Source organism: Lates calcarifer, linkage group LG6, assembly GCF_001640805.2.
Source record: "Lates calcarifer isolate ASB-BC8 linkage group LG6, TLL_Latcal_v3, whole genome shotgun sequence".
Classification (NCBI taxonomy): domain Eukaryota; kingdom Metazoa; phylum Chordata; class Actinopteri; family Centropomidae; genus Lates; species Lates calcarifer.
The window spans coordinates 12633480-12645803 of record NC_066838.1 but is presented as its reverse complement, the minus strand read 5'-3'; the positions used below and the strand labels follow the sequence as shown (position 1 = coordinate 12645803).

The window sequence follows — 12324 nt, the reverse complement described above, 5'->3', positions numbered from 1 at the left end:
GATTCACTGGTACTGTGTGATTTTAAAACTGATCATTAATATTACCAGTAAACCCTGTGTTTTTCAAAATGTGTCCAGGTTAAAGTACTACACAGATATCTGTTTCAATAACTAACTACAATAACTGTTTTAGAAATGAAAGGGGAACAGACTTACATAGTTACACAAAGGAACCACTGTCATTCTAACAAGCATGACATTTATCAACACAAAACACAACCTGCATCGATGCATCAGCAGCAGCCACACACGTGGCAATAAAGACGTAGTTTGATAATACCACAAAACATCTTATGTGCGTGCCAGCCTGACATGAAAGCAGAGCTCTAAATGCCGAACATGAAAACCTAGCCATCAGCTGTCAATAAGATCTTGTGAAACAAATAACACCCGTGCACTAGCACTAAAGGTTTTTTTTTCTGTCTTAATTGGCCTTTTCATAGAAAACATTTTGACATATCAGTGGCTAAAGTGCAGGTCTAAATAATAAAATTAATAATGGCTGAAACACATTTAGCTGGTTTCAGTGTCCTTTTTGTGCATGCTGGCTCATTATCACACTATTAACAGCCATCATTAATGTTATTACTAACAACCACACTTTTTCCACTATGACAAGTCAAAAAGTCTGCTGTGAAAAAGGCCAGTTTCACAGTATAAAGTGACCAGAGTGAGTTCTTTTGTCACTTCCTCTTCTAGCTCATTTATTTTAACTATGAGTATGAAGCGTAACCTGGTCAGTGGGTTGACTAAGACTTAATTCAGCACACTGTAAAGAAAAGAAAAACAGAGTAGAGACTTATTTAGACAGAGGCATCCTGGCCAGCGAACTGGATGACAGACCAGTGTTTCGGCATTGCTGGGTAACCAGGGTGTATTGAGCAGTAAAAGTGAGTTGAGAAGTATCAGGTTTCAATGTGGCTGGTGTTGTAGTTAAAGAGATACTGGGGTCAGAAGTGTGGGACAGAGCTGACCTGAGGTTCACTGAGCCATGGACATCAGCTGAGCCGTCACCTGCCGTTTAGTTACAACAAGCAAATGGAGTCAGTGGTTACACAAGACAATGTATCGCTAAACACATGCCATATAAACTGAGCTTATTTTAGCAATAGCCTTCTTCTCTATGACATATGAACAAATGATGCTCTTTGTCTCTACTTAATTGCTCATGGGTGATGGGTTAAAAGAGGACATTAATGTAGAAGGAGGAAATGTTAGCCAGGCAGCTGACTCATTAAATCAATATTATAAGCTTATAACAAGCCATGAGTGGCCTTTGTGAAAGACTCACTTCCAGGGTGTTGAGTCTACAGCTGACATTGAAACCACACAGGCCTTATTGCCTACGTTCCACTCTCTGGACAGCTCACAGTCCTGACCTCCCACCACCCACTGCTCACAGTCATTAAACAGCCTGTCATCACGATGGGAATCTATGCTCTGCTCTGAAAATGACGGGCTCTGAATCTGTGGGGACGTTCAAAAAGGTGCAACACTAGAGGAATGTGTAAAAGAGGATTATGCTGTGGTGAAATATAGGCTGTATGTTTGCCTGTCAGGCTCTAAAATACACAAACCTTTGTGTCAGCGAAAACATTTCACTTCACTTGGAACTGAAGGTGTAAGGTCACAGGGGAGTGGTAGTGAGGAGATGTTGGAAACAGGCTGCTCACTACAACACAGGCAGGCAGAGGATTAGGTGGAGGTGTAGTGACAGAAGGAAAGGTGAGACTTGACAACACAGCAATGAAACCTGGTATGATCCTGACACAGCTATAGGGCTGCCACTGACAATGATTTCATTATTTATTAATCTGCTTATTATTTTCCTGATTTACTGTTTTGTCAATAATTTTCCCACAGTCCCACAGTAACTTCTTGTCTTGTTTTGTCTCACCCAACAGCATAAAACCCAGAGAGATATTCAGTTTGCTATAATATAGGGACAGCAACTATTGATTATATGTTCATTATCCATTAATCATCTGATTATTTTCCTGATTTATCTATTAAATGTTTGGTCTATAAAACATCAGAAAATGTTGAAAAATGTCTAAGGCAATCAACAGTCCAAAGCTCATATCCAATTTATTAAATAATGAATATAGTTGCTGTGAAACTTTATTTCAAAACACTAATCGACAAATCGTTGCAGCTCTAATCTACACTAATGCAGGTCACACTGCCAGAGCTTAGCCAGAAGAAAAAAATCTTTTCAAGAGCTCTCTGCAAAGTTAATACAGATAGAAAACATCAGTCTAGCATGTTAGTGACCTGTAATAACACTGACAAATAACTGACATGTTTTTGGGAATACTGAGCTACTGGTTCACTTCATGCTTTCTATGCAAGCACAGTAATTCCAAAATGGCTTAAAGCTGGTTCGAGTGGCCTGTGGAGGCACAACTGAAGGTGTTTTTGTGTTTTTTGGCATACTATATATGAGGTTAGACATGATATTCTAACTTGCTGATATCACACACCTGGCAACAACTCACTGAAGTTTCTGGCTTGCCAGCATCAAACCTTAGGTGTGTCGAGATATATTTGCCAACAAGTGCACACATGGTCTGACTCTCAAGGGAAAGTTTAGTTGGATAATCTTGGGATATAACTTAAACTCTAGTGGCTGTTTCATCACAATCACAGCCAAATCATTTCAGTAACATCCAGACAACAGTCATCAGTGTGTTGTCACTGCCTGTGGGTGTATGTAACACGACACAAACCTACTGTAGAGCGAGGGCCTCCTACAGATACAGGAGTGTGAGAAGTTCTGAGTTTTGATATACTGTCACTACTCGCTCCACAAACCATCTAAACAGAGTCTCATTCAATGCTATCATTACAAAAACTAATCCAATACTCATAACAAGAGTCATAACAATACAGATTGGATTTCAAGGCAAACAACCAATTTTAGCTCACCTCCAGGAAATGACTAAGACCAGCCTGTTGTAACATAATGTTTCCATGCATAGCAATAAACATATAATATAGGAACTAGCACCTGCCCAGAAGCCAGTGTTACTGACAGTTAGGGATTAAGAGGCTGAGGCCACACCCAGTCTATGTGTTTTCATGGCCTTTGTTTTACCTCTTTCTCTCAGGAGCTGAATTAAAGGGGTCCATGACTACAAGCCAAGCACTAGCACAATGTGTTCTGAGGGGCCAAGAGGGGAGATACACATCAGCTCGTTCAGGGGGTTTCCTGAGGACTTCTACTCACTGGGAATTTTTGATAACACTTTGGCTCTGCACAAGAACTAGGAAGAGAACTATTCAAAAGCAAGGCACAAGTCCAAAAGGGAAAACAACAAATTATGACCCCAATGAGTGACTGACAGAGAAAGCGGCTGACCTTTTGGAAACTTTTATTGTACATATACAGCAGCACTGCTTTACCCCTGAGCTCTGGTTTCCCATCAGTCCTTCCTGTGACGCAGGCCTGTGCTTTCATATATAGAAACTGACCAGCTGCTGAGAAAATACCCCATGTTCTCCACACCCTCCTCAAAATGCTGTAACAATCAGCTGTGGCTGATCGGCTGAAGAGGCCAGAGCAAGAGACAGAGACACTACGAGAGGGAGGGGGTGGGGTGGGGGGTGGTCATAGAGACTATGGATAACATAATTAACAACAGACGCCTTATGGCTAAAGCTAACCCAATCAGAGCTGCAAAAGTCATCTATTTTTGCAGTCAGTAATCATGTGAAAGCATTTTTACATTCATTATTGATATTACTGAAAGGAAAAACAAAGTCTTTACTGACCCACATATCAGAAATGCCCCTTAAGCAGTCTCGCTGACTGTAACAAAATAGGATGAATCTAAAACAAATAATATAGATATTTAAACCTACATTTTAGAAGTGTTCAAACTGCTACTGCCAACCAAACAAGTTGCAGTACCAAATATTTGTCCATGCTTTGTGACACTTGTTGCTGATGTTGCTGCTGTCAGTATGTGGCTGATATCCAAAGATAATTTATGTAAATCCACCCAATGGCATGCCTACTGACACATACACAGACAGAGGTTGCCTTCATAAGGCGAACAAAGTGCCAGGTTTTAAAACTTTTCCTTCACAATGTGTCTGAGGAAGCTCAGATACCTGATATTTACAAGTCAGGTGTGAAAAATATCTGTGTTATAAGAAGGAATTAGAGAGTCTAATTTGGAAGTCAACCATTAGAAACACGGACACAGTGAAAAGAACAATGTGAACTTGGTAGTTTTGCATGTCACCGCGGCTGCTTCTCTTCGATGCTTCCCTTGAACACTTGAACACACCAACAAGTTAACCACTGTGATGAAGTACTTATTTAGATTTTCATGGCATACTGGTGTGCTAGGAAATTATTCTAAAAAAGACAGGCATCATTTGGTCAACAGTAATGTCAAATATACACAATCTCTAGGTGACATGCTAAAAACATCTGAAACCTCTCGTATGATGCTTTAACAATTAGCACACCTATAGCAACTCTCTCCATGGGTCAGACAGGAGGCTGATAGGCCTGAGGAGGGCAGTTCTCAACAGGCCGTGGCATTTCACACACAACCCATGGGCGTAACAGTGACCCACATGTAGCAGCCAAGCAGCCAGTTGGTTGGTTGGATGTGGAAGCGTTTGCCACTGGCTGCTGTCCACTAGCCAGGAACATTAGCCTCAGTGAGAAAGAAATACACACAATTAGGACTGACTTCTTGGGACTTCGAGAGGGTGGCCTCCACTGCAATAATGGCGGAGCTTTTGTGTCAAAGAGATGCTTGTTTTCTCCTCCTCAGGCATGAAAGTGAATTTGTCTTGCCAGCCAGGTCTATTTATATTCACAAGAGCATTCTTCAGCATTAGCACAGTCACATGGCCTGCCGGGTTGTGGGTATAGCCTAGCGATAGATTGGAGGGGCTCCACATCAGCTCCAACAGTCTGACAACACCAGGGAAAAAAAGGAAAAAAAAAACACACCTTGATTTCTGCATCACTACTACTGAGTTCATCACTTAGCCTCTGAGGCATAAATCAGAGTCTGTATCAGTCAACATCGTCTGGTGTGTCACAGCCCAATCCCCTGACTGAAATGACTGCAGGCAACAAAAGCACTGAGTGGGAAGATTGCGCAATGCAACGTCACAGTTTCACCGTCCAGTTAAGATTACAGGTTGGCCAAACGGTGAATGAAGGTGGGTGTTGCACAGACTGAGAGAAAGGGTCTGATATCACAAAATCCCCATTCATTCTTCCCTCATGATGAGTCACAGTTTGCATCACGCCTATGTATCAACTCAGTAAACAGCCCGGTGAGACAGGAGGCTAAAACAGGTTCTCTCACTTTGCGGTGGATGGATGTGCCCTGGAGAAGAAGACACGCCTAATTGCTGTGACTCACAGATCTACAACAAGACAAGATACAGGCTTGGCCTCATCTGTAAATATGTCCTTTTTCAAAATACTGTTACTTTAGCTTGAAATACACAAGTGGGTTACACATCACATCAAGTGACTGATGTTTAATGTAACGTTAAATTTTATTGATAGACTGTAGGGAATTTCTTGATTAACCTGCCTCCACAGGCCACTGAAAAGGCACAGGGTCAGACACAGAACACAACAGCAGAGTCCTGCTCAAGGGAACTTCAGAAAAGTGGATGCTTACTAGCACAGGTGCTTCTTCAGTGAAAGTCCTGAATGAGAGTCACCGTACACACACAGTTGCACTAGACTTCGCTAACACAGTGACTCCTAATACTGAGAATGGACAATGATTCAATGGTCATATATCAGTTTTTGGTGGAGTAATATAGTGGTGATCACATCATTTTATCCTGTGACAACATTCTGTTGTCTATATTAACGATTCCAAGCAAATTATAATTAAAAAGGAAAAAAAATGTTATTAAGGTTATTGAGTTTCCTTTGAGGTACACAATGGAGGAACACAAATAACTGCATACAAAATCAAAATGAATGCTTTAATTCTGTGTACACTGTTTCCAATAATGAACTTGTACAATATTGAAAAAAAATTCTTACTGATATTTCTGCTCTATTACCCAGCCCTACCTGACATCACATTAAGATCTCATTCAATAAGTTGAGCATCTTCTGCTGCCGAAAAGTGAGTTTCACACACACCAGAGATGTTTTAAAGGCCAGTGAGTGGGATGTCAATATATCTCCTGGCACTGATTCAAAGGAATTGAGTTGGCTTTTTTTTTTATTTTTTTTTTTTTAAATCTATGCATGCCTCAACGTCTACCTGGGGAGAATAAAGAAGTCACGCTCACTAACCACACACGCCAACACACCCACCCACACCACTCTGTGAGGGTGTCCTGGTATTTAATGAGAGCATGTAAATAATTCAGCCCACTACAGGCCTGGAGGAGTAAAAGGGACTGCAGCCATCATTAACTATTCACAGAAACAGTATTATGTCACATGCACACCAACATTTGCATGTCCAAACATACTGTATACACACAAATACACATAAAGGAAAGACCTTTGCCAAGAGTACCCAACCATCTGTTTGGGCCTACGGCCTTGGCTCAGAGGATACAAGGAAGGATCGCATGAACCTAACAGAGGAATACACTACCAAAACACTTAAACAGAAAAACAGGGTTTGATATGAAAACTCTATAAAGTGCTAAGAGCTCATTCAAATGCAGTGAGAAATAGCGGAGAAATGCTCCAAGTTGTTTTGCAAGTAGGGCTGGGCAATAAATCATTTTTATTGTTTATCGTCCCTCTTTATAATCATATTGCTACAAAATTCTCACACAGAAGTACAACAGTTCGCATAACCACATCACAGTTGTTGTGTCTAAATGAAAAATAAATGTGATTTTTACCAAAGTCTGTCACAGACAATCTGTCAATGAGATCTAAGAACAGACATTTTTAGAAAATTACAGCACCGTGTTCCAGAAAAACACAAGAAAACTATTTGACTTGATGGGATAAAGATGAGGTTAACTTTGTAACATGTATTTTGGAACACTTCTGGACATTGTGATACAGGAAGTAGTCGAGTAATTGCGTTCCTCGCTCTCTTTGGCTTAGGACACGTTGAACGTCGCCACTCATTCTCTCGCTCTCTACGTTTCCTGTTTCTCTAGACTGTCAACTGACAAAAATGCCATAAAAATGCCATATTACTACGGAAAATATTGTTAACAGATTTTTTAACAATGTCAGTTTTGACCTACATGCAGGACAAGTGCACTAACATTTGATGGAGCTGTTAACAAAACCAGAGTCAACAGCTGGGCAATGATTTGAATCTGGGCAGAGACTTTACAATCAGTGTGAGAGGTCCTTATTCCTCTTTTTTATACCAGGGCAGACCTCCACCTCAAAAACAAGAGCTATGCACCACGATGAGTTTGAGGAAGTGTTTATCACAAGTCTGTAATCTGCTTCAAAATTATCACTTTGCCTAACTACTTCCGAAACCAACAGTTTTCTGCGTATCCCATTCATAAATAATAGAGAGGGACAGAAGAGATATGTTTTCACAGACCACCCCCCAAGGCTGGGAGGAGAGTCCTTCTCAAGGATCCATCAGGCTTTGTCCTACACGCTGTCAATGATGACTAGAGTCAGGAGGATGGATGGTTGACACAGAATTGGTCCATATCAGTGCTGTCATCCTCTGCTAAGGACCCTCTCCCCTGATACATAAATGAGCCACAGCCTGCTTCTGCTTCATCTGAGTGTTAGCTGGCTGATTAACTTTAAGACTGGCCCAGAAAGGAAGCAACTGGCAATAATATGGACTAACAGTCTCCACATACTGATCAGAGATGCAAACAGAGGGTAAAACTGCATCTCCAAGCATGTGCACCAAATGCACAAGAAAGCTCTCCCGAGTTTAAAAACTCTGAACAGACTGGGAGGAAATGCCGGTCATTTCCAGTTGTATTTTAATGTCAAACAGCACCTAGGCCTGGACCAGCAGCTACTAATTCACAGATGGAAAACTGTGAGGAATTTTGCTTGAGTCAGCAGCATTAGACTTATGTGTAACACACTTCACAGATGGCAGAGGATGTCAATCAGGTAGGCTTGTTACAGGGGAAGAGACAGACACTACCCCTTACCCCTGGCCCAACTGGGCAAGGAGGGGTGAACCACTCCCAGTAAGAAGTACACACCACACGTCATCTTCTCAAGTATGACCAGTCAGCGAGCCCCTCCCTTCTCTTCCTATGGAGGCAGCTCATTCCAACGTGCACACAAAGACTGGGTTCAGCTGAATGGCCTAAATGGCAGCAGAGCTCCTGGCCGCCGCGGCTCAGACCAGCTGAATGGTCCTCATTGTGTCCCCATGGTCACAGGGGGCTCGCAGAAATGGGCTGTTTTTTAAGAGGCCATTTGGCAGGCCTGTGTTCTTATCCGAGCAACGCAGGAACAGGCATTTCCACTTGGTTCAGGGGAGGGCTTGTTGTGGACTCAAGAGAAATAGCCTGTAAGGTGGTGACATGCCACATGAATCCAGTCATTATGGGACTAGATGGCTTACACACACATTAACCTAAAATACAGTAAACATGAAAGTATTTAGCTGTCATGGCTGGTCGAGACAACATTTACTGCCTCTTTTTTCCATCACGCTCAGTACTCAAGAGCTGCAATTCGAAATGTGGTCAGACAACTAATTCGCAGAGGACCTACATGGGTAAACATGGGCAGCAAGATAATGTGAATTAGGGTTTTTTTTTTTGTTTGTTTGTTTTTTGGTTTTTTCCCCCCCATTAAAAACATTTTAAAAAATGTGTGAGACTAACTCAAGTCTCACACATTTCTCACAGGCATTTGAATGCACCAACAAGGACACGTCTTCAAAACCTGTGTTACCACATGTAATTGACACAAAGGTAAAGTGCTTTTCACTTCGATTGTGATGTGAATACATTTCCTGGAAAATTAATTGACAAATGTCTGTTTCAGACTATTCCTGTAAATCCAATACATGATATATCAAAGTTCTTCATTAAAGTGATGGAAAAATCAAATCAAAATTCAATATTGTCATAAAAACAGCCCCTGTCACTGATTTATGAAATTGTCTACAACACACCCAAGGATGCTAAAGGAATAGTTACCACAGTGTAAACAGCATGGCAAACTCCCAGTAGACATATTTCTACCTTCTGACTGTATACAGTCTATCATCAGCATCAGCCACCCCTAAAAATGACCAATGAAATAGTAAATTGCCAGTTATGTATAAACCCTTTATAATTAGGTTGCAGAAACAACCAAAACCACTGGTGTAAGTCTTTTAACAGGTCGAGCCAACACACAAAATACTGGTTGATCTATAGCTGTATGACACATTAACCTCAGAGGTCAGTCAGCAAAATACCTGCAGATGCACTATTATATCTGCATACTTTCATTATTGGCTTTCCATTCAGTCATTCCAGTATTCTCATAACTGACAATAATTCAACCTTTATCAAAGTATGACACGTAATATAACTGTCAAGTGCTAATAAACCATGTTGTCAAGGCTTCTTAAAGTACCATGTTCCTGTTTATAGCCTTGTTACAGACGTGGCTGGAATGGTTAACCTGCCTAAGAGAAAACCCTAAAATAATCAAATGTCAACCTGCATGGATAACCTGACACAGACCGATCAATGCTCAGGGCGACTGGATTCGGTCACCTCAGCTGGAGGTAGAAGAACACTGTCAGGGATGTGTGACAGTGTGTGTCAGTGTGCTGTGGAGCCAGACAGCTGCTCTGGGGGAGGGGTTGATTTGAATATGTTTCGGATAAATGAATGGCCCACATGTGTGCGTAAACTACGACAGACACGTCCGTCACCCACCTCCACAGGAGGACACATACAACCTGACACAGATCTCACACAAAGCATGAGGGTAGTGCAGCCCACGGTGAGCAGCACAGGTAGGTAAACCTATAATTCCAGTAATGGCAGGTTTACACAGGTGTATAATGCTCATCCTGTGGATCACTCCAATGAGCCTCACTAAGGTCACACACTGTCTGGGAAGCACTGGCAGTCATTTGTAACAGACTGTATCTTCATATGACACCAGAGCAGATCATGACTGCAGGCCTTGTCATTAAATCCCAACACTAGTCATAGTGAGTCACAGTTTTACTGCAATAAAACAATTTTCTCAGCTGAAACGTGAGCACAAACGCCAAGCAAATGGCTTGTATAATGCCCTAATGGAAGCCATTATATATGAAGAAGGATAACTAAGATGACAGAGGAAGGAAGGGTCAGGCACTGATAGCCAGACCTTGCCTCTGGCCATCAACCCGGCTGTCTGTCAGGGCAGACCGGATCGTAGTTGAAGGAGATATGGCACAGAAACACGTCTTTAAATCGATGTTTTTGCTTTACACGAGCTGCAGTGAGGCTTGAGATAAAGGAAACGAGGGGATAAGGTTGAAAGCCCTTTCTCTTCCTCCAATACAATGCTGCTTGTCATGCCCTGTTAGCTCGTGTTTCCTGTGTTAGCACAAAATAAGCTAGGTGACACAGCCTGACGTGTGCTCTCACTCAATTTTATTACAGACCGACTGTAGAATAAGAGGAGTTCAATCGCTGCCGGTTAGCCGACACAGCTGAGACACACAGCTAGCTTGAAAATCAGCTATAGCATCCCCCCAAACCCTTCCACCATCAGCCCCGTCAGCCCCCCACATCCCTCCCCTCCCCTCCCCGCCTCCTTTACCTTCAGACAGCTCCAGATCCAACTCCGCCAACTGGTCTCTAACCTCTTTTGGCAGGGCGGACAAATCCACGCCGCGGTCTGCCATGGCTTCGCCGATAAACAAGAGTGTTGTCGAGTTGAAAAGAAACCAGTCTGTCGCCGGGTTAATGTTAAAAAATGAAAAATAAAACACCCTCCCTCCTCAAGACGCGAAACAAGCATCAGAGTGGGAGAGACAGTCCATCCGCACGGCTGGCCGCTCCGCCATAATGGAAGAAACTCACCAACGGCAACGAGCGAGCGGTCACGTGACTACATTTACCTCGCCTGTGCGTTGATTCGCTGCATCCTTCTGCCGAAAAGCACGCCGGCACTAACGCTCCCTCTGGTGTCTCACAGGCTGAAACGCACACTCACATCTCACTGATAGTACCGTATTTAATTTCATCCTGTCAGCTTCCCGCAAATTCAGACACATTAAACTCAGGGACATGGCCGCGTTAACTTTCTACGAGGGCCCGGGGCAAAGATTTGTTGTCGGGCTGCCTCTAGGCTGGAGCGTCTGAATGAAGTGACTATTAACATTTCTTGTTCAAAAGTCAGTCAGAGAGATGCACAGGTCCAGGGGCCAAATGACTCAGAGGGTTAAGCAAGTTCTACTAAAAATGCCCAAAATCACCAGTTCCAGCCTCTCAAATGTGAATATTTGCTATTTTCTCAATTTTCTACGATAGTAAACTCAACATGTTCTGCTTTTTGTCTGTTGGTCAGACCAAAACAAGTGATTACAATATCTTGAGCTTTCTTCAAAAACAGCTGCCTGCTACAACTGACAACCACACTATGAAAGTGGCAAACAGGTACAGGCTGGACAGCTTAACAATAAACTGACACTGAATATGTTTCTAATTTCAAGTAACTACTATGAATTAATAAATTAATCATTTCAGTACACAGTAACTTAACAGCAACATGCCATATATACAGTGCAGAGTGGCGGAAGAAGGGGTCAGGGCCCTGATCCTAGAAGTTCCCCAGTTCAGGACACAACTCTGAGTAGGTTACTTATGGGTCACCTTGAAAATACCAATGTGGCATCCTGACTGTAACCATTATAAAAATAAATATACAGTTCCAACCACTCCCTCTGCAATTAAAGGCTACTTACAAAAAGTTATGATCATGTTTTCTCTATAAGAAACATGGACATTGTCTTACCAGGAAAACAAGCTTCAAAGCAAACATGAACATAGCGGCGTAATTGTAGGCTACGATGTCGGGCAGTTCCAGAAGTACTTGAGCACCGTACAAAAAACATCAAAAGCAGCTCAAGGATTTTTAGCAATACTGAGTCCAAACTCCTCAACACACTCCTCAGCTCTTCAGAAAATGTGGACATGTTACTAAACATTTAAAAGTATTTAATTACAGTGTGTATTTTTCACTTTTTATTAGGTTAAATGTTTAATTATATCTTCTGCAAATGTTATTTCCAAAAATAATAATAAAAAAACTCATCCTCCACAGTACCAGGAATTACAGATACTGAAAATCTATTTTCATGGTCCAAAAACAAATTAATCAATAACAGCTATGTCCCTGCTTAAAAAGTT

At 42.0% G+C, this 12324-nt stretch overlaps 1 protein-coding gene across 1 annotated transcript in view; it reads right to left on the bottom strand.

Annotated features, from left to right (window-relative positions):
* Positions 1–11012, bottom strand: part of dip2ba (disco-interacting protein 2 homolog Ba) — a 42743-nt gene extending 31731 nt beyond the window's left edge. The window contains 1 exon segment of the mRNA XM_051071192.1: positions 10733–11012. Coding sequence (XP_050927149.1) covers positions 10733–10817 — 85 coding nt within the window. The 5' untranslated portion in view covers positions 10818–11012.
* Positions 11013–12324: the final 1312 nt, after the last annotated feature.